General features: G+C 58.9%; 1 protein-coding gene across 7 annotated transcripts in view; it reads right to left on the bottom strand.

Moving 5' to 3' along the window:
- Positions 1 to 26441, bottom strand: part of PTPRF (protein tyrosine phosphatase receptor type F) — a 97078-nt gene that overhangs the window by 7414 nt on the left and 63223 nt on the right. For 4 of the 7 annotated variants that reach the window (XM_039238634.1, XM_039238636.1, XM_039238633.1 and 1 more), the window contains 17 exons: positions 24580 to 24849; positions 22305 to 22886; positions 21962 to 22098; positions 21326 to 21470; positions 17710 to 18015; positions 16864 to 17057; positions 13914 to 13940; positions 12453 to 12570; positions 11795 to 12373; positions 11061 to 11158; positions 10609 to 10862; positions 10424 to 10517; positions 9606 to 9821; positions 9135 to 9289; positions 6363 to 6478; positions 2147 to 2179; positions 1286 to 1383 (listed from right to left, as the gene is read on the bottom strand). In XM_039238634.1, the coding sequence (XP_039094565.1) occupies positions 1286 to 1383; positions 2147 to 2179; positions 6363 to 6478; positions 9135 to 9289; positions 9606 to 9821; positions 10424 to 10517; positions 10609 to 10862; positions 11061 to 11158; positions 11795 to 12373; positions 12453 to 12570; positions 13914 to 13940; positions 16864 to 17057; positions 17710 to 18015; positions 21326 to 21470; positions 21962 to 22098; positions 22305 to 22886; positions 24580 to 24849 (3422 nt within the window). The remainder of the gene's footprint in view (positions 1 to 1285; positions 1384 to 2146; positions 2180 to 6362; positions 6479 to 9134; positions 9290 to 9605; positions 9822 to 10423; positions 10518 to 10608; positions 10863 to 11060; positions 11159 to 11794; positions 12374 to 12452; positions 12571 to 13913; positions 13941 to 16863; positions 17058 to 17709; positions 18016 to 21325; positions 21471 to 21961; positions 22099 to 22304; positions 22887 to 24579; positions 24850 to 26441) is intronic. The other 3 variants (XM_039238638.1, XM_039238637.1, XM_039238641.1) reach the window with 3 other exon arrangements.

The raw sequence follows: 26441 nt of genomic DNA, 5'->3' as shown, positions 1-26441 counted from the left end.
AAGTGGGCAGAAGGTGTGAGGGGGAACATGGCGAGCCTAGACAGTGAGGCGCAGAGTCCTGTAGGCAGGAAGGGCTGGTGTGGGACGTGGGACTGGATGAGCATGGGCAGAGACCACTGAAGGCCCCCCTGACCAGTGCAAGCATAGGCTGCGTGATTCATCAACTTTGTTACCTTTGCAGCAGGGGCTTATAGCAGAGCAGGCCCCAGCGGGTGCTCTACGCGTAGAGGCGGTAGGCTCTCCTCACAGCAGACACGTTCATCAATTTGCCTGCCAAGCTCAATTTCCTCTGTGGAAACCTGGCCCACAGCCCTCGAAGGGGAATCCTGGGACCCCAGGGTACTACACACAGCCGAGGGCGGACATCTGACTAGAGGGAGCAGACTTGCAGGCTGGGCTGAGTCAGCCCATCAATCATCTGTCCATCCATCATTGATCAAAGTTGAGTCCTGGGCCAGGCCTGTGCTGGGAGCAGGGGCGACAGTGGGAGAGGAGCCGATGGGGCAAAACGACACCCCTGTCTGTGCTCCTTAGAGGACGTGAGGCTCTCCTTCGTTATCTGCTTCTCTAGCAAAGCCACCCCACCTGGCTGGGCTTCCTGGAGGCCTCAGACCCCAGAAGCTCTGAAATCAGAGCCCCAGCAGGTAGGAGTCAAGACCAGAGTGCACAGAGTATGGGGAGGGCCGGGAGCAGGAAGGTTTGTGCAGTGTGAGCAGCGAGCCTGGAGTCCCCCAGCTGTCCACTCTGTGACCCATGAGGCCCTGAGAACACACATGAGCATGTGCAGGCACAGGACACAGGCCGTCCGGCAGGCCTGGGTCTGAATCCTGGGTCTGAATCCTGGCTCCACTAGGCATCAGCTCTTTGATCTTGGGCAAATCACTTCCCTTCTCTGAACCTCAGCTCCCTCATCTGTAAGATGGGATTAACAGCAGTACCATTTCATGCTCCGAGGAAGACAGGACAGGATGGCCTGGCCTGGCCTGCTGTAAGCTCTTGATAAATGAGCTACTACTACTGATCTGTGTGTATGTACGTGACCTTCTGTCTGCTTCTCTTTGCATGTGGGCACATGTCTGAGTGTCAGACTTGGGGTGCTTAAAAGGGCTTCATCCAGGCCTAGCACCTGAGGAGCTGGGCTCCCCACTTACCACTGCCGAAACCTCCAATCTGTGCTCTGGGAAGCCTGGGGCCGCCCACCCACAACTGGGACCCGAGGCAGGGCAGGAGCTGGTGTGGGGCTAGGCCTGGGCCAGGCACATGGCAGAGGGTGCAGATGTCTCACCTCGTACTCCTGGGAGAACTTGAGGCCATCGTTGGCTTTGAGGCGCTCGATGTTGTCCGCCAGGTCAGTAATGGGGATGGGCGGGTGGTCTCGCATACCTAGGGGCGGAGGCACATAAGGGCAGAGTTAGTGCAAGGCCTGTGCAGGGTGGCGGAGACAGCCCCAATCCACGTATGTGCACATGTGAAAACGTGTGATCATGGAGCACTCGCACTGGTGGCATGGAGACAGCAGCACATGCGGCGACAGGATGGTGGAGCACACGGCGGCCAGAGGGTGGGAGAGGACAGAGGAGTGTGTGTGCTCAGAGCACGTGTGAGCTTGTGTGCAGGACACGGCGCTGAGTGGGGGCACCAGGGCCTTGCCCGGCGGGTTCTCTGGAGGGATGCCAGGCATCCTTCCTCCTGGGCTGGGGCTGGAAGCCCAGGTTGCGGGGTGGGGCAGCTACACACCCACCCCACAAACCCTGCCCGTGCACAGCCCTCCTGCCCCTCACTGGCGCCAGTCACTGTGGGAGACTTGGTGACATCATCGTCTCCACACCTAGCGTGTGGATGGAGTGGACGCAAAGTACAGAGACATGGCAGAATGACCCAGAAGAATCTAGAGAGAGAATCAGAGATAAGGAGGGAGATGTGGAGACAGGAGAGGTAGGGTGTCAGACTAGGACTGGAGGCGACAGAGGCAGAGGGCGGGGGCCGGTGGGAGGGAAGACAGGATTGGAGGGAGTTGGGGAGAGAAGGGGAGAAGAGAGGAGAGAAGGGAAAGAATCTAAGGAAGGGTGGTGGAGGCGAAGGGGTGAGAAAAAGTTGAAGGAAACACACAGAAGCCAGAGTAGCCCCCGGAACTTGGAAAACTAACTTGAAATATTCGGGCAACTGGGGACACTGGAACCTGTAGAGAAAGAAAACACAAAAAATAGCGGGGCACGACAGGAGGGCCCATCAACCTTCTCTGGTTACAAGGGACACGTGGAGTGGCTGAGGGGGGTGGGCAGGCCCCACCACGGGCCCCTCCTGCCTCCCAGGGACACAGACCCATCTCCCACCCAGAGCGGAGCGCTCCCAACACCCAGAGGCCAGGACAGCCTTGCGGGCCTCTTTTTAAGACTGAATTCTAGATCCAAACCAACCCTCATCCCTACTGGTATCAAAACTTGACCTTGGCTATTTTCAGACAGGGAGGCAAAAGGGGAGTGTGCTGCTTTCGTATTAAGAGATGAGGCACGCATGGCCAGAAATGACAGGGCCAGTCTGCACAAGAATGTGCATGGAATGACTATATATTCTGTGGCTTTGAACAATTTTCAGAATAAAGATTAAATTATAGGGGTAAAAAAAGTTTACTTTAGTAAAAAAAAAAAAAAAAAAAAGAAGAAGAAACCTTGCCATGCCCCTGGTCCCTCTGTCCCTTGTGATCCCTGGTTCTCTCAACACTCCGGGGACCACTGTGTCCAGAGATGCCTCTCCCCACTGGCGGCCCCAGTTCCTTGACTTCTGCATCTCTGGGGACCCATGACCGGCCCCAGTCCACAGCCCCTTCTGAATGCCCTCATCCTCTGCACTTGACCTTTACCACATGTACACACCTCATCTTCGTCCCTCCTTTCCTCCCAGATCCCTGCAGCCAGTGACTGAGGATGGGACTCCTGGTTGCTCGGCAATCCTCCTGGGCACACCCGCTCAGCGCCCACACCCAAGCCACACCTTCCCCGATCTGACCACTTCTCATTGTGGAGAAAACTGAGGCCACCGGCCCAGACCAACAGCATGTGCCCTTACACCGGCTTCACCTGCCTCCTGTCCTCTGCTGACCTAGAATTCAGGGAGGCATCGCCACACTGCCCCACTGGGCTGCGTCACACCTCCACACTCAAACTAAGGGCCTGGAGCCGGCTTCCGGGTTCTCATCCCACAGGCGAGCGTGCCCCACCCCTGCATTAAAGGACCATCGTCAGTAAACAATTTCCATACTGATAGAAAGAGAAATCCGTTTTCAAGCCCGCACCCCTCTCTCCTCTCCTGCTGTGGTCCTGCCCAGCCTATCCTTTGCACCCCACCCTCTGGAAGGGGTCTTTCCACCTGCTCATTCCCCACTCACTGCTCCTCAGCCAACCGAGAGGCTTCTGCCCCCAGGACCCGGCCACCAAAGCCTGTGGTCCTCCTGGGTACGTAGCCATCCCTGGCCTTGGCTTCAGGGACACTCCACTCCTCCCGTTCTCTTCCTCCTCGGCTGCTCCTTCTTAATCTCCCTGGCTACTCTTCATTCGTCCTTCCTCAACACTGCACCTCTTCCTGGTTGCCCCCCTCCTGTCCTCCGGCTTTGATCACTGCAGGCCACTCAGCACCGCCCACGTCCACGGTTTCAGGTGGACGGTGGTGTGGAGGTCCAGACCCACAGTCGCGGGTGCCACCTGGAAGCCCCTCCTCAGTGCTCAGCCGTAAGCCCGAGCCCTTCACGCTTCCTGAGACTGTCTTCCACCCCACGGCCACTCTCCTCACCCAGGTCCTCAGCAGCTTTCACTCACTCCCTGGCTTTCCAGTCTCCCGATTTCTCCCCTCCAATCTGTCTCCCACACAGCAGCCAGAGCAAGATTTCCAAACCGTGGTTCTGACCCTGTCGCTCCCCTGCTGAAAACTTTTAATGCCTCCCTGGCACCCTCATGATGGAGTCCAAACCCTGAGCCTGGCACTCAGGTTCCTTTGTGACAGACCTCTGCCTGCCCTGTAGTCTCACCTGTGGGCTCTCAGCACCCCAGCTCCAATGCAGCAGGACACCCAGTGCTTATGTGCTGACTCTGAGTACTCTTCCCACCGAAGGGAGCTCCCTCTCACCCCGTTTGCTTAACTCATGCCCACATGGCTTGGCACCCCTTCTCAGAGGGAGCTTCTCTGCCCTGCAGGCCCCTGGCATCCTGAAGCATGGATTCCTTACAGATGTGATTATGCTGGGTTGCTACGGCCCGCGAGGTCGCCTGGCTCACTTGCTCTCATGACACATGACTTTGCAACTCAGTCACCATGGGGCGAGGGAGCCCAAGCCATGTAAAGAGGCCTCATGTGGTTGTCACAGATAACAAGCCCAGGTGGGCTCATGACCGACTCTAGCATCAACACTAGACATATAAATGAATGAGTCTTCAGAATTGAAAGGACAGGAAACTTTTCCATAAAAGCCAGACAATAAATATTCTTTTTTTTTTTTTTTTTAAATTTTTTTTTAAATGTTTTTTAGGGGCGCCTGGGTGGCTTAGTCGGTTAAGCGTCCGACTTTCGCTTAGGTCATGATCTCGCGGTTCGTGGGTTCGGGCCCCGCGCAGGCTCTGTGCTGACTGCCAGCTCAGAGACTGGAGCCTGTTTCAGTCTGTGACTCCCTCTCTCTCTGACCCTCCCCTGCTCACGCTGTCTCTCTCTCTCTCTCCTAGAAATAAATAAAACATTAAAAAAAAAAATTAAAAAAAAAAATAATAAATGTTTTTTATTTATTTCTAGAAGAGAGAGAGACAGCGTGAGCAGGGGAGGGTCAGAGAGAGAGGGAGTCACAGACTGAAACAGGCTCCAGGCTCTGAGCTGGCAGTCAGCACAGAGCCCGACGCGGGGCTCGAACCCACAAACCGCGAGATCATGACCTAAGCGAAAGTCGGACGCTTAACCGACTAAGCCACCCAGGTGCCCCCAGACAGTAAATATTCTTGACTTTGTGGATGTATGGTAGATGCGACTTAACTTTGCCTTTGTAGCAGAAAAGTAGCCATAAATAATTAATAAGTGTATAGGCATGGCTGTGTTCCAATAAAACTTTATTTGCAAAAACAGATAGTGGACTATATTTGGTCATGGGCCAAAGATTGCTAACCTTTAAGTTTTAATGTATTTATTTTGAGAGACAGAGTGTGAGCAGGGGAAGGGCAGAGAGAAAGGGGAACAGAGGATCTGAAGTGGGCTCTGTGCAGACAGCAGAGAGCCCGATGTGGGGCTTGAAATCATGAACCTTGAGATCATGACCTGAGTCGAAGGCAGACACTTAACTGACTGAGCCACCCAGGCGCACCACACCCCCCTTTTTAAAGTTTGTATTTATTTATTTGCTGACCTTTGCTTTAAATGATTCTAATTCTCAGACTCCAAGTTTTCCAGGTGAGGGCCCAGACATTCTGGAATAGAGACAAGCTGTTCCTGCTATACTCTTGTCTGAATTTCTAATTCACAAAAACTTTGAGGGAGTAACACGTAATCATTGTTTTAAGCCATTAGGTTTTGCAGTACTTTAACATGCACGGATTTAACTAGCTCACAGACACACAAGTCCTGGCTGTACGCTAGTTCACTCATTCAACTCAGTTGTCTGTGTGTCCATTTCACAGGTATCCAATTAGAGCCCACTGTGTGCACAGCACAAGGGATGACAATGAACAAGGCACAGTTCATGGCCCCACAGAGCTTGCATTGTCATTGAGGCCATTCTAGCCCAGGGTAAGAGTAGTCGTAGTGGAAGAAGCAGAGAGGCTCTGGGAGCCAGGGGAGACCCCCAGGCCTGTGTGGGGGCTGGGGCAGGCTGGGAAGCTTCTAGGGGAGGGGTCTGAGCTGTGTCTACCGGGGCTCAGGGAGGGAGGGACACTTGAGAAAGAAGAGACAGCCAGAGAGCCATGTGAGAGTGGCTGGAGAAGGAAGGGCAAATGGAAAGCCCTGTGTGGGGTCCCTGTGTTCACACCGCAAATCCAGGCACTCTATCTCACCACAAGTGACTGGTGGGCATTTCCTAGCAACACACCCCTCTTTAGGGCGGAGGAGACAAAGGGCAAGCATGGAGGCTGGCCACCTTGTGGCTGGGATGTGGGCTCTGTGGGTGTCCTTAGCCTATATTAGGAGTTCTTGACCCAAGCAAGGTAAGGCAGGGCCTGAGTAGCTGTTGGATATAGAAGCTTCTGTTACTGCAGTGAAGTGGATGGGGATAAGGAGAGGGGCAGAAAGAAGAAACAGGAATAGGAAATGTGGGCCTGAGGCCAGAGTCTCTTGGGTTGGACTCGAGGACCTGCAGGCCTGGGCTGGGGGCAGGTGGACTGGGGGAGCCGCCCTACCTGGCGTCTGGTAGTTGAGCCTTCGCATCTCCACCGGATCCGAGGAATGGGCCAGCAGGGAGTCCTTCAGCCCGACTGACTGCTCATCCTTGGACGACGGCGAGTGTGTCCTCTTCCTGAAGAGGCAGAAGGATCGGCTGGTGAGATTGTGAGGTCCAGGCAAAGGACAGAGATGGGTGGTGTGGCTGGCTGTGGCAGAGCCCCTATGTCTCCGGCTTGGTCCCTTCCACTGCCCCACCCTGGGGCCTCTGAGCACAGGGGAGCCAGTGGCAGAGCAGCTTTAACATGGAGAACACAGGGTGGGGCGGGAGGGGAGACGGGACTGGGGAGTGGACAGAGAGCCAGTGCAGCGAAGGGGGAAGGGGTTGCAGAGGCTGGTGGCGCCTTCCAAGAGAGGGCAGGTCACTGTCGGGCAGTGGCTGCTGTCCCCAAGGCCACCACAGCTGAGCAGCAGGGGCCAACAGGAGTAAACATGCAAACAACACATACGATATGCAAATATCACAGAGAGCTGGGCCCCGGCTGTCTGTCTCTCAGTATCAGGGTAAGTGTCCAGAGCAGCAGGAGAGGGACAGGGAAGGCGTCACCCTAGCTGGGCAGAGTCCTCCCTTACTGACCTCAGTTCCCCCGTCTACAAGGACAGGGTCAGAGACAGACTACGGGGTCTAGCTGCTGACAAGCATTCAGGGCCTGCTCCTGCTACGTGCACGTGGGTGTTTGCATAATTGTGCACGAGTTTTGTGGAGACACACACGTTCCCCCTGCCCTGCAGCCAGTGCTCTTTGCACATGGGTCTCCTGTAGCCCTTAGGTAATCGTAGAGAACTGGGAGCTCGTAGAAGGCTCTGGTGAGCTCGGGATCAGTCTGTGCACTCTGGGGAAGCGCTGACATCTGCACTACGCTTGTGCCCTGGGGAAGGGGCATCCCCTGTGCAGCATACAAGTTGAGAGAGTGACAGAGCCCACCCCGGTCAAGCCAACCAGACAAGCAGAGGCCAGGAGGCTTCCGGTCAAAGCACTGTCCCTCCCTGCTGGGCCCAAAATGTGCACAGGGATAAGGAGTGAAGGGGGAGGCGTGTGAAGAGAGAAGGAATGAGTCCTACCTTTCTTGTTTACTAGGTCCCGAAAGATAGGCAAGGACAGAAGAGAGGAACGGTCATTGTTTCCGCCAAGCACTCAGGCCCTCTCACGACATGGGGACCTATTTACGGCACCTATATGGCCTTCACAGGCAGGGGGTTGGCTCTCCTGACAGGACCCAGACGGCATGGGAAGGAGGACACTCCTCAGGGTCCACCCCCCACTAGTCCCCGTGCCCTGGACCAAAAAAGCCTGTCCCTATTCACCCTGGGAGGAAGGAATGAACTCTTCTGGAAGGAGGCCCTTGGTCCAGGTCAGGGGGCGGGGACAGGGACAGGGGAGAGATGGGGCACAGAGCACAGGAACTCCTGTGCAGAGACGTGTTCGGACGCACAGACTGATGTGTGTTCGCTGACAAACACTCACGAACAAGCCCGATGGGCTCAGAGTGTGGTGGGTGCTGGAAACATAGGCTGAGCTATGTGCCCAAGGAAGCATCACTGGGGGAGAAGAAACAGGGACCTGGGACAGCCTTGTGGGCCCCAGAGTTGGGAAGGGAGTCTTTTTTTTTTTTTTTTTTAAAGTAAGCTCTATGCTCAACATGGGGCTTAAGCTCAAAACCCCACGGTCAAGATTGGCAAACTCTCTGCACTGAGAGTCCCTGGGAAGGAGTCGTGAAGGACGCAATGGCAGCGGGCGGGTGAGCAGGAGGGAGCGCTGCAGAGTGGAGGGGGCACAGCCCCAGCCAGCCGGACTACGTAGGCGACAATGTTGGGAATGGCGGGAGGGGCCAGACTGGCCAGCCAGGCAGTTCTGACTGTCAGGTTACAGAGGTCAGGCTTTATTTTGGGAGCCACTGCAAAGTTTTAAACTGAGAGTGACAAATCTTTGGAAGTACCTTTCAGGATGGCAGGTGGATGGGTGGAAGGGGAGGCTCCAAGAGCCGGTGACTTCTACTGGCTGAGAGAGAGAGAGCACGGAGGAATACCGTGTGCCAGGCCCCAGCTACGCCTGGACACGTATGCCTCGTGGGGTGCCTACTGGGAGAGGAGGAGGAGATGTAGCCATCTTTAGGACAGAACTCCTGGGAAACCAGGTGGGGTGAGGGAAGTGGAGGGCTGAGGCTGGCACCCAGGTTTCTGGCTGCTAACTAATCCCTTGTGATAAGGACTGCAGGGGAGGAAAGTTAAGGGGAAGGTTCAAGACACATTGAGTGTGGATGTCATGGTTACAGCAGGCATTCAATAAATGTGTGCCAAGCTAACGTCTGGGGGTGCATGGGCCCGCAGAGGTGTCTGGACCTCTCTAGGCCTGCGTGGGAGAGCCAGGCTGGGGAGAGTCATCCAGGAATGGCAGCAGAGGAGGTGCTGAGGGTAGGAGACCAGGAGAGGGCAGTGTCTGGAAGCTTAAAGACAACATGTTCTCATCCACCGAAACAGAGAGACAGATGGACACATGTGCCCAGGGATGCGGGTGAACCAGCCCTCTGTGAAGCTTTGGCTCCTCGTCACACCTAGGTTGACACATACGCGTGTGCACACACACTGCTTCTGCTCTTCCGGGCTCCCGCCGAGCCCAGGGGCTGGGGTGCAGGCCGCCATGGCTGCCCTATCCCTGCGCGAACCACGCCAGGAAGGCCCTGGGAGTCCAGGGGCGGATGGCTGCCTCTTGGGGTGCTGAATGCAGCACTCACCTCTTGAACAGGAGGATGGCGATGACAATGAGGATGATGAGGATGACTGCCAGGACGGGGCCCGTCACCCACAGCATCTCGGGCTCCTCCTGCTGCTGGGCTGGTGTCACCTGCACCACAATCTCATCGGAGTAGGGGCTGGAGGCGTAGCGCTTCTGTGGCCCAGTGGAGGAACAGCATGGGCGGTGAGCTCAACATGAGGCCCCCTACCCGCCGCCCACCAAACCTTCAGAAAGGGCTCTGGGGCAGGGCTATGCTGGGCTCCATCCTAATGGGCTGACCTGAGCCTGGCCAGCTGACCGAGTCCCTAGGGCTAGATCAGGTCTGGCCTTCTGGGTCCTAGGGGCTGGCACCTTTTGAGATCCCTAGTGCAGGTCTGGGGTCTCCGGGACAACCTTAGGCCTGGGGTCTCGTGGTGTTTGAGACTAGCCCGGTCTTGGGGTACTGAGAGCCCAGGCGGCTCAGGCAGACCTGGTCCATAGGTTCCTTCAGGGAGGCGAGCACAAAGCACTGATAGCTCAGGTCTGGAGACAGGGGCCGGTTGTAGAAGCCCCGGTAGCTCTTCTTGTCCCCCAGGGTGAAGGTCTCAGGGAGCACGTCCACCTGAGCAGCCACATATGGCTTCAGCCGCTCCACCTGTCGCCGACGTCGTCGTTCCCCACTCCCCTGCTCGATGGCCTCCAGGAGCTGACAGAGCAGAGCACAGGAGTCACGCCGGACCTCAGACCACGTGCCCCGGGCCTGTGGCCTCAGACATCTTCTCCCCAGACCGAGCCCGAGGCTCACCGTCCATGTAGCGGGCCTGAGCCTGGCCCGGCCCACTGTCCTCACAGAATGATGCCACTCACCGGCACAAAGCCACTCCTCCCTGCCCACCCAGAGAGGAGAGGCCCTCTGGGGAACCTGCCCCTCACGCTATCTAGAGGGCTGGCTCCACACCTCTGTGAGAAGAGGACAGGGCTTTCCCAACATTTAGGAGGCTCTACTCTAGCCCCTCTGGACTGCCCGAAGTCTGTAGGGCTCAGGAGTCTCGTGACCCGCACAGGGGCCTCTGCGTCTTCCTGTCCTGGGGGGATCCTCAGCAAATCCCTCTAGGGAGTCTCTGTAAGCCTTCCAGTTTCCTGGAAAAGTCCCAGGGGGCCACTTCAGAGTCCCAGGGAGGACCAGCCGCCAGCCAAAGCAGCCAGAGAGGGACTCCAATCTCGGGGAGGGGGGAGCGGGTAACTGGGGCCACAGCCAAGTGGAGCAATGGGGCTGTCATGGCTGGTGCCCCGTCCCATCGCAGGCACCTCGTCCAGCTCTAGCTCCTCGGGTGTGCTCCATCTCGGGGCCAGCATGCTCCCGCCCACACGGTCGATGGGTACCACCACGATGTAGAACCACCTGGGCGGGCAGAGCGGGAATCAGGGCCGTCGTCACCCACGCGCCTGTCGCCAGCCCTGCCCTGCCCCCACCCACGGCCTCATCTGCACACCTGATGAGGGTGCTGTCCTGCACGTGGGGCATGGAGAGAGTGAAGCGACCATCCTCTATGTAGGCAGAGGCAGGCAGTGGCTTCTGTGGCAGAAGGTCCGGGGCCGTGCGGATGGACACAAGGTGCTGCAGGCCCCCCGCACTGCTGCCGCGGTTCATCAGCACAAACGAGTACTCTGTGTTCGGCTGCAGGTCTGCGATCAGTTTCCGCATGGAGTGCCCATCCACCTCCACACTCTGCCCATTGTACAGAATCTGCGGGAAGCAGGGAGAGGGACAGGCAGCACTTTGCGGTGAGCCCCTCCCTCCCCCCACCGCGGGCCTACAGGGCAGAGCGCGTGCGTCCACCTAACTGGGACATCGCGTCACAAACGCCCACACCTGGGGCTGGCATGACGGCGTGCGGCAGGCCTGCCAGCATGCTGGGCTTGGCTGGCCGTGGCCCTCACCCACCTTAAAGGGTACCGTGGACTTGTAGGAGTCAGGGACCTCCCAGCTGAGCAGCACAGAAGTCTTCATAGCAGCTGCCACACGGAAGTTCTTGGCAAACACTGTGGAACACAAGGAGGGGTGGGGAGTCAGCTCCGGCTGTGTAACAGAGGGCTGGGGCCAAGGGTTCCCTGCCAGGAAGAGGTGCTGGCCAGGGCGGAGGGTCAGGAATGGCTGTGTAGGCCAGGTACCCCATTCCGAGCCAGCTTCAGATCACACAGCACAGCTCTCAGCCCCAACTCCTCTTCACAGTGAGGACCGAGCCGGGCAGATGCCACAGGACCCGTGCTCAGGATCTCCAGAGGTGCTGGTCAGAGACCAGATGTCAGTGGGATTCAGTCATGAGAAGCACGTGACCCCACGCCACAGCACGGTGGGGCGTGTTCATTAGAAGTCAGTGGGTCATGGCCCCAAGAGATTAGTGTCCCACACCCAAGAATGGTGATGCAGTCCTAAGAAATCAGTGGGTCAAGGTCACGAAAGATTGGAGTCACACAGCAGAGGTCAGTAGGTCAAGGAGAGCAGAGGTCAGGGGTCGCACACTGAGAATGTGGCGCCTGTTCGCTAGAGGTTAGTGGTCACGGTCATAAGAGACTGGAGGGTCACACAGCAGAGGCTGGTGGATCATAGTTGCCAGAGGTCAGTGGGTCAAGGAGAGCAGAATTCCCCAGGCGCGGCCACATGCCCACAGCACACACCTTGCTCCACGGGCATGGTCCGGGACTGGATGCTGGGGCTGAGTGGGCCGGCGCCTTTGCTGGTACGAGCACGGACTTTGATGTCATAAGTGGTATCCGGCTTGAGGCCGGAGAGCACGAGGTGGGTGTCAGCAGTGATGTTTTGTAGCTCCTGCTGGCTGTTGATGTCACGGTACACCACGGAGTAGTTGGTGATGCGCCCGTTCCTCTCCGCCAGCACTGGGGGTTCCCAGGTCAGCTCCGTGGTAGAGGTGGTCAGCCCTACCACACGCAGGTTTTGGGGGAAGCCGTTGGGTGCATCCTCGGGAGTCGTGATCTCCTTCTCGAACTCCTCTCCCGGGCCAGCCCGGTTCTTGGCAGCAAGCCGGAAAATGTAGGTGGCCCCCTTGTGCAGGCCGGTGACTGTAAAGTGCTGGTCATCTTTGCCAAAATCCAGGATAGTGGGCTCTGCCTCGTCGGCACGGCAGTACCGCAGCCGGTAGCCCAGTAGTTCGCCGGGCAGCTCCTTGGGAGGGTGCCACTGCAGCAGCGCGGTGTTCATGGCTGTGGCGCTGACCATCATGGTGGGCCGGCCTGGGACTGAACAACCACGCGCTGGGCTCTGGCGCCGCCCCCCTTGCCGCCCCGCCCTCGCCTCTGTCCCTGACCCCTCACTCACCTGCCCCGGTTGTCGTCACAATTTTGGGCTTGCTGCGGGCACCGTCCCCCTTGGTGGTGTAGGCAGCAACGGTAACGGAGTAGGTGGTCTCTGGGGTCAGGCCACTGATGGTGGTTTCCTAAGGAGGAGGAGGGGCCCATTCCCATCACAGAGGGGCCAGGAGGCTAGCCCGCGCCAGCCACCTGAGGACCTTCGCTGGCAGGGAGTCCTAGAGCACACAGTGCCAGGGGTCCCAGGGAGGCGGTGCCGTGCGATGCTGGGCTCTGCTGGAAGCAGGGCAGGCAGGTGGCATGTGTGCCCAGGAGGACCCCACCCATCCCGGGAGCTGCATACTAGGAGCAGACAGCTCACCCTTCCTTTCAGATTAGAACAAAGGGCCACACTGTTCCTTCCTCTGCTCCACTGTGAATGACATCTCAGGAGGTCTGTGCGCACATGACACACAGGGCACAGAGCTTCGCATGCATAGGGCACCTTGCGTGGCTCTTGGCACGCACATGCACGCAGCCTACGGTTTCTCTTGCATGAGCAGGCAGAGGGCCCTGCATGCACACACCACACCCACACCCACACCGACAAGCACGGTGGAGTGGGCCAAGGTGCTACCCTGCATGACCGGTCTGGGACCCCATCTGACCACATGTAGGAGTGGGCTCTGTGAATACCGTAAGCCTTGCAAATTCCTTGTGAGAAGGGAGGAAAGATGAGGGAAGAAAGATGAAGAGGACAGAAAACACCCACCCCGGGGAATGTACTTCCCCGATGTCCTCCGGTGATGCCTAAGAAGTCAGCCAGGGCAGGGTCTCCCAGCCTTGGCAGGCCCTGCCTATATACCCATCTCCAGCCACAGCATCATTTCCAGACATGCGGAGAAACACCACAGGAGGCCAAGCCATGCCACACAGGGAGAGTGGGAAGAAGGGAGGGGCCCACCGTGCAGTGGGAACAGAGCTGTCACCACCAACCCTGTGTCCCTCCAGCTCCAAATCTTAGGTGGGGCCATCGCAGCTGCCACCAACCCCTCACAGACACCCTCCTGGCCCGGCTGGAGGGTGTCCCAGGGCTGGGGCTCCAGAATGCACCAATGATGGAACTGCCTCCCCAGGTTTCCCTCCCAGCCTGGGCCCAGGAGCAGGTGATTTTTCACTCCAGGGATCAATAAGGCCTAATGATCAGGATCGGATTTAACTCCATCCCTGTCTGGCCAGAGCAGGGGCCAGGCCCTGGTCGATCACAAACACTGGCCTGAAATTGCTGCTCGACAGGCGAGAAGTAAGGATTAGAGGAAATGCCAATCGCTGTTCAGCTCGCCGCTTGAGTCTAAACGCCAATTTTCTCTGGAGGTGGCTGGTGGCCTGCGGATCTCAGCGGCTCAGGCTGGGGGGAAAGGCGGGGGAGGGGAGTGTCCCATGAGCCCAGCCTGACCCAGGTCTTGCCCGCGCTCGCACACCTGTTACTTACATAGTCCTCGGACTCCTCTGGCCGCCACTGACCGCGGAAGGGAGAGAAAGGGAGACAGGATGTGAAGGACTCTGGCTGGAGGGGGCCCGGCCCGGCAGGGCAGAGGGAGCGCAAGGACCTCTGAAGTGCCCATGAGGGTAGCACCCCGAGACCACTCCCCATCGGGAGATCCCAGCCCATGCCGTGAGTCAGGGCTGAGGAGGGGAGGGAGACCAGGAGGCACACAGCTTGAAGGGGGAGGGCTCCTGCATGGGAGGGACCAGAGAGAGCCACCTACAGGTGCTGTGAGGGAGAGGCTGCCAGACAGGGGTGAAGACACCCCTCCACTCCTCTAGGAGCAGAGCGACTGCATCCTGGTTTGCCCAGGACGGTCCTGGCCTATGCCTGTTGTCTTGGTATAATTAGTCAGTGTCTCCTTTCACTCTCAAAGTCTCCCAGTTGGGAGACTGATTATACAGTTTTGCCAGGCAGGAGGGTGTCCCAGGAGCAGTGAGAGCTGCACTCGGGTTGGGAGGTGGGGGCAGGCTGGCTGGCAGGAGGATGGAAGTGTGAATGCCACGCTTGGAGCCTAGGCCCTTCCCCACAGGCACAGGGGGAACAGTCAGGCCCCTATTCCTTCCTGGGGGTGCCCAAGACCTCATTACAGTAGCAAGGCATGGTTCAGGGCTGGCAATGGCGCTGTTCCCTGGGACATTCATCAGGTCATGGTGCATGAAGGTGGAGGGACGGCGGTGTCCATTCTGTGGTATGGGGACACTGGAGGACTGAAGTTGGCTAGTGTCCAGCACAGCAAAGGGAGATGGCCCATGACAACTTCAGGCTAGAGGAACCACGGGGTCCTCAAAGTGTCGGTCTGGCCTCTGTCCACTGACCGCAGCTCCTCCTGTTCTGAGAAGCTCTGTTGGAAAGGCCTCGTGAGGAACATGGGCCAGAATATGGCAGGAGGCCATCAATAGGTCCCTACTGGCCACGGACACTTTCAAGGGTATGGCTGGGCCCGCCTCTGCTCTAGGTTCCTTGTCTGGAGGGAGACGCTCGCTGTCCCAGCCAGGTCTGGGCTTTAAGGTGTTCACGGACCACCTCTCCGTGTTGGAGGCAAAGTGAGGGAGAAGGAGAGACAGAGCAGATAAGCACAACAGAGGGAGAGAGGACAGAAGGGAGCAGTGGAAAGGAGAGAGGGGAAGAGAGCGAGGCAGGCACAGACAGTGAGAGGAGACACAGAGAGAGAGGGAGGAAAAACAGTGAGAAACAGACAAATTCAAGACGGAGAAACACACGAGGAGACGGGTCTGGCTACACATTCGAGGGGCGCAGGACCCCCATGGTTCTCCCAGAACTGATGGGGACGCTGGGCTAAGCAGATGGTGCTGCTGGGTGAACAAGGACAGGCTGTGGTGTCCCTGACAGGGTGGTCGGAGGACAGCTGGGCCCTGTGGCTGGGCTGGGTCCCCACCAGGCCCTCCATCTTCAGTTGGCTTTCCTGGAGCTCGGGTGTGCCCCCTGTCATGAGATGTCTGAGGCCAGATGGACAGTGTCCCTCGTCCTGTGGCCCAGCTCCCTTCAAACCACTTGGAACCAGAGAGGAGCACCTGAAGGGGCGGCTCTGGAACCCCCACTGGCTACAGCTGTGCCACTGGCCTTCTAGGATGGGAGAGGCTGGAGGGAGCCCATTCCCGGCATGTTTCTGGGTGGGTGTGTCCGTGGAGGCTCCAGGAGGAGTCCTCAACCTGCCCCAGGAATGCAGGCGGGTGCACATGTCCGCCCCTTCCACCCCCCTTCCGTCTCAGCACTGGGCAGGCTGAGAGGAGGAAGACAGCACCCTCTGGCCAGAGAAGAATTTTGCTTCAGAGCGCTAAGCCCAGCGGGAGGCATGAAGGCCCCATCTGTCCATGTGCACCAGCCCACCCCGAGTACAGCAGGCAGAACACGGCATCTGCACCTGCACCTCTAGGCCCAGCCCAGGTAGGGGTGAAAAGCTGGATGGAGTTGTGAACCCCCTCCCCAAGACCCTGGTTCTGGATGGGGAGACCTCGAAAGCAGACCACACCAGGTGTTATGGCTCTCCAGCAGAATCTTTGGGGAGGAAACTCACCATAACAATTACCACTCTTTCTAGAAGTCCAGAGTCCAGGGATGGGGTTTCTTATCCAAGCTCAGCCAGCTACTTCCTGGGAGACTCTGGGCCATTCACATAACCTCCCAGTATCCCAGGTTCTTTACCTGAACAGCAAACCAGGGACCTGACCCCAAGCTCACGGGTGAACCAGTTATCCCCTCGGGGAAGTGCACAGAGGAAGACAGGAGGCTGGCTGGCAGGCTCAGACCTTGAGCATAAACACCAGGGGCCGAACCATCGTCCCGGGGGCCAGGTGTGGGGCCAGGTGCAGAGCCAGGTGTACAGCCCAGCTGGGCCATTCACAGAACTCTGCCTGGTCAAAGGCCGAGTTGGGGGAGAGGACAGGAGGAGGGCTCTTCCTGCCCCGGTTGTGGGAGGAGCAGCTGCCCAGCCCAGCACTGTTGAGGGGGAAGGCAAATCTTAAATCCCAGCCTAACTGACAGTGAATGTGCTTTCTGCAAAACACAAAGGAGGGCTTAGGGAGCTGAAGCCTCGGCAGGGGGTGACAATGGAAGACGGGGTCTGTGCAGACAGAACTAGTGCTGTCATCTGAGTCACGGAGGTGACTGCCAGGCTGGGACAGTCACTGGGGCAGATGGGGCTGGCAGGGCCTGGGCTGGGGTAGCTCAGGCAGGAAGCTGTAAGAGAGAGTGTTCACGGAACTAGCCCTAACCTTCTGGTCTGAGCACTTCCCAAGCCTGATGCAGCAGGACACCTTGGGGTCTTAGTCCCCTGAGGGCAGGCAGGTGATGGGGGCAAAGCTGGGCTCCAAAAAGGTAGCAGAGCATGCTGGTCTTGTCCACCTCTCCAACCCACCGCCCCCCAGGGGCGCACCTGAGCCTCAGCCAGCATGACGTCCTGGATGATGGGAGGGCCACGGGGCTCGCCGTTCTCTAGCCGCACGTAGGTGACCTGGTAGCCGCGGATCTGGCCATGCTGCTTGCTGGGGACGGGCAGCTTCCAAGAGACATGCACAGCAGTGGAGTTCAGCGGCTCCACCTCCACCTTCCGCGGTGGCCCACTGGGCACTGGGGACCGGGAAGAGAAGAACGTCAGGCCTAGTGGTATGGACCTTGGCTTGGGGGTGGGGGAGGGTGGGCACAGCACATTGCAAGGCCTTGCCTTTGCACCCCACTGCCCCAGGAAAGGCCCTCACAGTTTCTGTCGACTGTCTGTCCCTGCTGAGGACACAGGAGGGCTCCCTCCACCTAGTGCAAGGAAGCCCTGCCAATCCCCTGGGCCCAGAGCTATCTCACTTGGTGGGGAGGGCAGTGGTGAGGCACCAGGCCTTTGGCCATCCTAAGGTGGGCACAACCTGTCCCATCACCTCCTGGCACCCACATCATGCCAACATCTGGCCAAGAGTGAGTCTCGCTGGTTCTATTCTGAGTGCCTCTTGGACCAGTCTTCCCAGTCTCCACCTCCCAGGTCTTAGGTGGGGCTGCTGCTTTCATCTTAGCCTTTCAAGGCTCCAGCTGCCTTGGAGACTGCACCAGAGGCTGGGATTTGGGCCTGGGCTATCCCACAAGCTATGTTTCCCTACTTCGGGGCATTAAGCCCGCACCAGGAAGAGGAGTCCTTCCCAATTCGTGCAAGGCAGAGGCCCTGGATGCACGGTGGGTGGTGTCCATGAGGGGGGCCTCCCCTCCCCCCACCCCTCCTCTCGGTGCCAGCGCCTACCGTCCTCGTCCGTGCGCACCAGCACCGGGCTGCTCTCTGGGCCGGGGCCCACATCCGTGTGCGCCCGCACCCACACCCGGTACTCCGTCCACTTCTCCAGGCCCACCAGGTCCCAGCTGGAGTGCTCGCGACTGATGCTCTCCACCACATGCCGCCCTCGGTCCTCGCCGTCCACTGCCTCGTAGGCCACCGAATACTGGGTGATAACGCCGTTGCGGCTGTCGGCTGGCGGTGGGACCCAACTTACCCGGACCGTGGTGGAGCCCGTGCTCACACAAGTCACCTTCTGGGGAGGGGCGGAGGGGGCTAGGGAAGACAAATGGGGGGAAGCAGGCAGATGGAGGGTGGGGGTCACAGGCACAGTGACAAGTCACACAGGATGGGAAACTCACCCGGGCTGGCTACTCCCTGAGTGCGGAATGGCTAACCCAGGGCCCCTCCTAGGTGGGCTGCCGCAAGACAGCCTGACTCCCTCCGGGCCACAGGCTCTGCGTGCGTGTACACACACACACACACCGTGTCCCACATACACATATGGCATTTTTCACACATGCAGCTTTAACAGCACCTCACATACACACAAGGTCTCTCCCATACATACGCTATCTCTCACAAAACATACACAACTGCCAGACCCACCTGAGCATGGGCCAGGACTCCGATCTCGTGGCCCCCAGTCACACACACAGCCATGTATGGAGAAGCTCTAGCTGCCGAGCCCACAGCTCTTGTCAGGACCAGCGGCCCCAGCGACTCTTCTGGCACAAGGTAGCTGTGGCCTATGCCTGCTTGGACAGGGCACCTGAGCCTGAGCCACACATGACCACGGAGACTGGAGGCCAGATGGGAAAGAGGCCAATGGCCTTGGCTAATTTGGGGAAGGTGTGCCCTGTGAAGGTGCTTGTACTCAAGGAGTTCCTTGGGGTGAGGAGGCAGGTCTGTGCCTCCCTTATTACCAGTGACGTTTCTAGACCTTATTCCCATGGAGGAACCTGGTGCCCCAGCACGGCTTCCTCACCATCTGGGGTTCTGCTCCCACCCCCTGCCTGGGTGACTTCAGTAGTCCCCCTCCCTGGCCCCCGAGCCCCTCATCTCCAGGGCTTTCTCCTCCCCTCACTGCTGTGGCCATGCCCTCGATACCGCCATGGCTCAGAATGGCCCTACCCCCCAAACCGTGGCCTCCGACATCCCCTTGCAGACCTTCCCCTCCTCTTGCTCAGCTGCTCAAGGTCTTCAGCACTATACTAGCTCTTCAGGGCCCCTGGGGACCTCTGCCCATTGATCTGCCATCCTTACCACCCTCCATATTGAGCTTAGACCCGGAGGTCCCACACCTCACTGCTCTTACGTGCACCTTCAACTCCTTCACCTACTTCTCTTCCCATGCTCTGGCCCAGCCTGTGCGAAGTCCTGGATGGACCCAACCCTCTGCCCTCTTCAAGGCAGCCCTGGGGCAGGGAGGCACCTGCCCCGGAAAGCTGGCATCCTACAATCGTGTCACCAGTGGCCTCACCTGGGCCCTGCATGCTGCCTGTGGCCTCTGTCCTCTGCCGGCTCGCTTCGCCACCGTACACAGCACTCTTTTAACCTCCTCCACACTCTAACCTCCGGCTCTCAGCACACAACTGTCTCCCGCTTTGCAGAGAAGACTGAAGCCTCCCACCAGCAGCTCCCTCGATCTCTCGCTACCAAACCCACCCAAAAATTGCAACCTCGCTGAGCCACCCTTGCCTCCCACGAGGAGAGGTACGCCCAGATCTCTCCCATCCATGCTCTGCTCCCTTCCCCCACCCTAAGCCTCCAAAATCCTTCTTTCTTGAGTTTTTGACTTTTCCGAATGGACGCATTCCTAATAATGTTTAAATATGCTCAAGATCCTATTTTAAAAGACCAAACGCACATTCAGGCCCACAACACCCCCCCACCCAGCTGCAGCGGCTCCTCCCTCCAGCTAAAGTCCTCCAAATCCTCAACCCAGTAGACACTCCAGTGCTCCTTTCGCTCTAGCCAAGCATCTGGCCTGCTTCTTCCTCCAAGATGCTCCCCTCTCCTGGAGTTCCTGCCATCTCAGGGTCCCCCACCTCCAGTCCAACATCACCACTGACACGGCATATGGTACCTTGGGCTGTGGCGCCCAGGTCCGCACAACAGAAGGCACAGAGTCCGCCCAGCACTTCCCTTTCCCTCAGCACCCCAAACCCAGTCCATCACCAAGTCCCAGCCAGCTCTCCGGTGCACCACCCCCACCTTATCAGAGCTGCCTCCTTTTGCTCAGACTACTGCACCTCCCCCTACCTGCTAGGCTGTCCTGTGTGCTCCTGCACAGCGGCTGGTCAGCCTTCCCACCTGTCCTCTGAACCTGAAGCCGGTGGCTGTAGTCTGGTGGCTGCTGCAGCCACACTGGCCCCCTGCTCACCACCAACCACTTTTGGGTCTTTGCACCTGCTGACCCTGTGCCTAAGGCCTGTGTCACCCAAGGAAGCCCCTCTGACCCCTCAGACCCAATGAAACTCCCATCCCACCATGACTCCACAGCACTTAACACAAGTGTAATTACATGCTCATTTGGGTAATTGCAGGTTTAACATCTGTGTGCCCCACTAGACCGGCATCCCCGCAGGTGGAGGCCACGGCAGGGTCACTGCCAGCACTGCACCGTGCACAGGCACGCGGGAGCACAGCAGGTGCTTGCAGGATGAATCACACATGGCCGCCCGACATCACTGGCACATTCACACACAGCCCTGGGTCACATGGGCTGCCTCATAGACGCTGCCATGTCGAGGGTTGGCACCTGTGCTGTCTCAATGCCATGATCCCATCCAGCCACACATCCGTGGGCCCCGTTACTGCTCAGAGCCTCATGGCCGCTCAATCACAAGAGCACACCAGACACTCGCTGGACACACACGCAGGTGCTGTACAGCCAGGCAGTCACACGTAGGCAGGAACCCAGTAACACATAAAGCCACAAAGTGTTGCATAGATGGCCTCACGGTGCTTGCAGGATGACCTCACACATGGAAGGTCATGTGGTCTTAAGGCAGGCGTGTGGACACTCTCAGGCACGCAGTCTCATGCTCACAGGCGTGTCCCTACGTGCAGCAGGCCCAGAGTGATGACACAGCTCACGTGGCCTTCTCATGGCGGGGCGCATGGGGCAGGGAATGTAGGTGACAGGGGAGATGAGATGTGGGTAAATGGAGGGGGAGGACAGCTGCTGAAGCGGGGGCGTGTCTGAGGCCGGGCAAGCGTGGCCGTCCCACCACTGGGAATGGCCAAGTTGGCCAGTGTGGCCAGCACAGACAGGCTGTGTGGGGTGGGGGGCGGTGGGGATGATGAGTCACAGACAAAGAACTTACCTGGGCAGTGGGTGGGGACCTGGGGGAGGGAGGGGCAGGAGGAGGGGGTGGGGAGCAGCGCGGGCAGAGGCCACCTGGACTCAGACCAGTGGGAACTTACCTGTCCCTCTCTCGGGGTCCAGACCCGGAGCCCAGACGGAAGGTCCAGTCCGGGGCCTGGCAGACCTGACCAGCCCCCTGGTGGAGGGGGAAGGGTGTGCGTGTCTGTGCCCCACCCCCAGCTGCGGCAGGCAGCAGCCTCAGAAGACACTTACTGGACTGTGCTGTGCGGGCCTCAATGGTGGGGGTGAAGACGCCCACCCCCATCTCGGAACGGGCGGCCAGCTGGAAGTGGTACAGTGTGTCAGGCTTCAGGTCCTCTAGAGTGTAGGAGGAGGTGGGGTCGAAGGTCACCTTGTGCTGGAAGAGCAGGGAGCACTCACTGACTGCTCTGACCTCAAAGGTCACTCAGAGGCTGTTCCCCAACGTGGGCTGCAGCTGAGCCCTGCGGACCCACCGTGGCTCCAGGGCCGGCTCCGTGTCACATGGCCACCTGGACCACCCAAGGGACTCGGACCAGCCCATGCCATGGACATCGCACAGACTACATGGCCCTGAACACCTGGCACAAGTGGCTCCAGTGGGGAACTTGAGGGCTCTGTCGGTGCCGTGTAAGCCACAGAACCTAAGAGACCCAAGGACAGACCCAAGGACAGGCCCTGCCCCTGGCACGGGGGTGACAAAGACTACAGGACCTTATGGGCCGCATGAGCCCCAGGGCCCCAAGGAGAACCCTGGGGGCTGTGTCTGTACAGCCACAAAATCCAGAGAGTCTGCCTGGGTGAACCCACCAGAGTCACTCTAAGGGGTCAGGAGGGCCCCCCTCCCTTCTGCCCCTGTAGGGCCCTCACCTGCTGGCCTTCATCCTCTGCTGCCCAGTATACCAGCTCATACTTGATGATCCGCTCCTGCGGGGGCAGCAGCCATGATAGTTGGATCCTGGTGTCCGACTCCGCCTCAGCCTGGAAGTCCGCCGGTTGGGCAGGCACTGCAACATCCCCACGCCAGGTGCCATGAACCTCACCGATGCCCTCAAGGGCAGCCGAAGACACCCTTGCGCCCCTCCCCTGCATCCTGAGTGACCACATGCGTGTGGAATACAGGCCCTCATCTTCCCATGGCCCCCAAGTCCCCGGCCTGATGGAAGAGGCTCAGCCACAGCCTTGCCCGCCCCAGCATGCCACCCGCACGTACCTCCTTGCTGCGTCTTGACCTGGATGGTGGGGCTGGGTGGGCCGTCACCCACAGCAGTAAAGGCCAGCACGTGCAGACTGTAGGTGATGCCAGGTAGCAGGCTGCCCACAGTGGTGAGAAGCCCAGCATCCGTGTTGTGCTTGTGCCAGGCACTCAGGGGGCGGCGGGAATCGGGGGTGTAGTAGACGCGGTACCCTCGCACCAGGCCGTTGGGCTCCTCGGGCGGCTCCCACTGCACCAGCATGGTGCTGGCGCTCAGCATGCGTGCCTGCACGCGGCGTGGGGGGCTGGAGGGCGCCTGCTCTCCCGTGCGTGCCCGCACCGCCTCGCTGGGTGGCCCGCGTCCAATGCTATTCACTGCCAATACTCGGAAGGCATATTCCGAGAAAGGGCTGAGGCCACCAATGCTGTAGCGGGTGGTGGCCACGCCATCCACCTCCTGGAAGGGGCCCTCCGCACCTGCCGCACGGTACTGGATGCCGTAGTAGGACACGGGCTCTGCGTTCCCAGAGTCCCAGGTCAGGGTGACGCTGGTGGCAGTTGTCTCTGTCACCACAAGGTCAATTGGAGGTTTCGGCAGAGCTGGGAAGAAAGGGGGAGGCTCAGGACTGCCTGAGGTCATGACTCCAGAAGCCAAGCCTGCCTTTGGGGTTATCCAACCAGAAGGTGGTTGACCCCCACAGCCCACCTTGAAGAACAGCTTGAAAAGCTCAAGGTGACCTCTAAGGGCACCTAGTGGGGGATGTTGACCACGCCTATCAGGGGCCCCAGGGGCCTTCAGTCATCTACTGTCCACCCACATCATTTCTAGTACTCACTGAATCCTCACCTAACAAGATGCAGAGGAGGCATGGCCTGACCAGGTCTCGTGCACACAGGCTGGGAGGCCGACTTCTGCCTCTGGGGCTTGCCTGTGCTCACCCGTGGGCACCTACATGTGACTGGGGCTGATGTTGGGGAGACACGTGCCTAAGGGAAAGGCTTGGAGTTTAAAAAGTGATGGGGTTCTGGGGGCGCCTGGGTGGCTTAGTCGGTTGAGCGTCCGACTTTCGCTTAGGTCATGATCTCGCGGTTCGTGGGTTCGGGCCCCGCGTTGGGCTCTGTGCTGACAGCTAGCTCAGAGCCTGGAGCCTGTTTCGGTCTGTGACTCCCTCTCTCTCTGACCCTCCCCTGTTCACGCTGTCTCCCTCTCTCCTAGAAATAAATAAAAATATTAAAAAAAAAAAAAAAAAAGTGATGGGGTTCTGGGCCCCACACACCTGCGGCTTGGCTCAAGTTGAAGGCGGAAAAGCCCCAGAGCCGACCATTTAACAAATAATTATCAAATGCCTACTAAGTGCTGGGCACTGCGCGGGGGCCGAGGACACAGCCACATCCCTGCCCTCATGGAGTTTAGGGTGAGTGGGAAGCACTAAGCCCATAATCATGATTCTGGTGCATGCGAGGACTGCAGAGAGCAGGGTGCTGAGCCGGGGACTGTCCACGAAGACCTCACAGAACTGAGACCCAGACTGGGAGAGAACCACCATGGCAAGAGCTGGGTGAGGGCCCGGCGGAACCGAGCAGTGCCAGTAGGGCCGGGTGAGGTGAGTGAGGATCCCGGCCTTTACCCTAAAAGCAACGGGAAGCCACTGGAAGGAGGTTCTCTTAAAAGACAGTGGCGAGAACCTGCTTTACATCTTCAAAAGACCATTTCAGTTGCCGAACAGAGGGAGGAGGAGCGGAAGCAGGGAGCCTGGAGGAGTAGGAGTATGCATGTCTATCCCAGGGGTCTGGTGGAGAGCCCAAGACCCCTTGACCACTATTTCACCATATCCTTCCTGCCAGGAGGCTGGGAGACCTGAGGGGCTGGTGTTGTGTAGTGGTTAAGGGGTCATACTGTAGCATCAGATCCCCAATGGTTCAAGTCCCTGCTCTATCATTTACTCCCATGTGACCCTGCATCTCAGTTCCCTCATCTGTAGACTGGGGAGAGCGTCCACCCCCAGTGTAACACAGGCAGACCAAAGTCATCTGTGCTTAGCAGCGCGGTATCTGCCCACAGGAATGCAATACCTGTTAGCTGTTCTTACTAACACTATGGATGACAGAAACCCCTCTCTCCACCAGTGAGGGCCAGGAGGACCCCAGGAGGCACCCAGGAGGGAGCAATGACCCCTAGACCTCGTCCATCCCCACAACAGCCATCCTCACCTGCTATGGGTGCTGGGCCCTCCTGTCCCCCTGTGAGACAGGGCAGGCCACGGGCCACAGAAGGCATGCATGTGGCACTCACCTTTCACAGTGACCTGGGCTGTGGCCTCGATCATACCCAGCGAGGAGATGGCCACACAGGTGTAGTTGGCAGAGCGCACGACATTGCTGAGCTCCAGCACGTTGCGGCCAACTGGCATCTCATCCTCCTTGGTGAGCTCCTCAGCCCCCATCATCCACTTTACGTAGGGCATAGGTGCACCCACCGCAACGCAAGTCAGGTTCACGCTGCCCCCTGGCATCACCTCTTGGCTGCTGGGAGGGATGGAGAAACGAGGAGCCACACGGCGCACTGTGGGAGGAGGGAGAGAGGCACTCACAGGCCGGGCAGGACACTCTGGAGGATGGAAGGGCAGGGGCCCCTCATCCAGGAAGCCCCACTTGTCAGAGCCAGACCCACCTCAGAGACAGGTGGGGTGGAGTCCCTGAGCCCCAGCATACCACCTTCCACCCCACTTTTGGGCTAGAAGTAGCCTCCACACTCAGACTGGAACACAAGAGATTCCGTAGCCAAACCCCCATTTTACAGCCTAGGAAACTGAGGCCCAGAAAAGTCCTGTCTGCCCAGAGTCACACAGGGACTCAGTGCAAGGTTTGGGCCTCAGGTCTACACTGTGGGCCAAGTCAGGGCCACATCCCAGGCTGCCTTCCAGTGCCCGCCTCTACCTGCTCTTGACCCTCTCCAGAGGGGCTAACTGGGGCACCAGTGAGAGAAGTCCAGGCACCCTAGGGTGGAGGACATCAGAGCATGGCTGGGGCAGGGGAGAGGGTCAGCCCAGGAATGACATGGCCACCTTCTCTGGAGTCATGGCCTCCACTTCCAGGCTGTGACCCAAGGTGAGACATGAGGGCAAGGGGCATGACCACCTGCTAGGACCTCAGCCAGGCTCAAGGCACAGCCTGGGAACCCAAGGGGAAGGGCTGCCCCTCAGAAGGGGCTGGCCAGGAGCGCGGGGGGCGGGCCAGGGACGTGGTCCGCGGGCAGGATGGGCATGACAATGGCAGTAACACGATGAGGGCGCCGAACAGACGGCCTTCTGTGTCAATGAACAAGGGTCTCAAGGGGGAGCGTGGCTGTGCCTGGCCACGACCTCTGGCCTTGGGCTTTCCAGGCCAGAAGCAGTTCTGAGCTTCTCAGGCCAAGTTGCAGCCTGGAACCCCCCTGAAAGTTGGAAGCTGGGCACAGACATTTGGAACATGCAGTGGGAGGGAAGGCAGGCAAGACCTAGCCAGGGGCAGGCATGCATGGCATGCTGATGGGTCATGCAGCTGGTGGCCAGGGGCTGAGGAGTGTCCCTCCTGGGCACCCCTACAGACAGTGCTGGAGAAGGGCAGGCAGCGAGGCTAAGGGACCAAAAGGCGGCACCGAGAGTGCATGCGGGTCTCCGGGGCCCCTTGCCAGGGAGCCCGGGCATGCAAAGGACCCGTGCTGTCACATCAGGAGCATGTCCACTATAGGTTCCAGACCCTGCTGTTCAGACAGCCCCAAACCACAGAATCCGAGCCGGAACGGGCTGCATAAACCACCTGGTCCAACCTCTGAGCTTACTGCCCAGGGGTCAAGCTGCGGCCCAACACATCACCAGGTCCTGGTAACGCGTGGCTACAGTATCTTTCAAACCCGCTAAATTTCTTTCTAAACCCAGAGGCTACTGCCCCCACCAAAGTCTCGGCCACTTCCATCTTTCCCTGCACTGCTACGCTGGCTTCCTCCAGGCCCCTCCACAAACAGCACAGGTCTGTTCATGTCACTTCTCTGTTAAAAACCCCCTACACGGGTCCTCAGACCACATGACCAGACCCCATCTCACTCAGCCCCTGCCTCAAGTCTGTCCACACCACCTCACTCCGAGGCCTCTAGAAGGAACCCCCAAGCAAACCATG

The sequence above is a fragment of the Hyaena hyaena genome, unplaced genomic scaffold, assembly GCF_003009895.1.
Source record: "Hyaena hyaena isolate Hyena2069 unplaced genomic scaffold, ASM300989v1 scaffold_144, whole genome shotgun sequence".
Lineage (NCBI taxonomy): Eukaryota > Metazoa > Chordata > Mammalia > Carnivora > Hyaenidae > Hyaena > Hyaena hyaena.
This window is presented reverse-complemented; position numbering and strand designations above follow the sequence as displayed.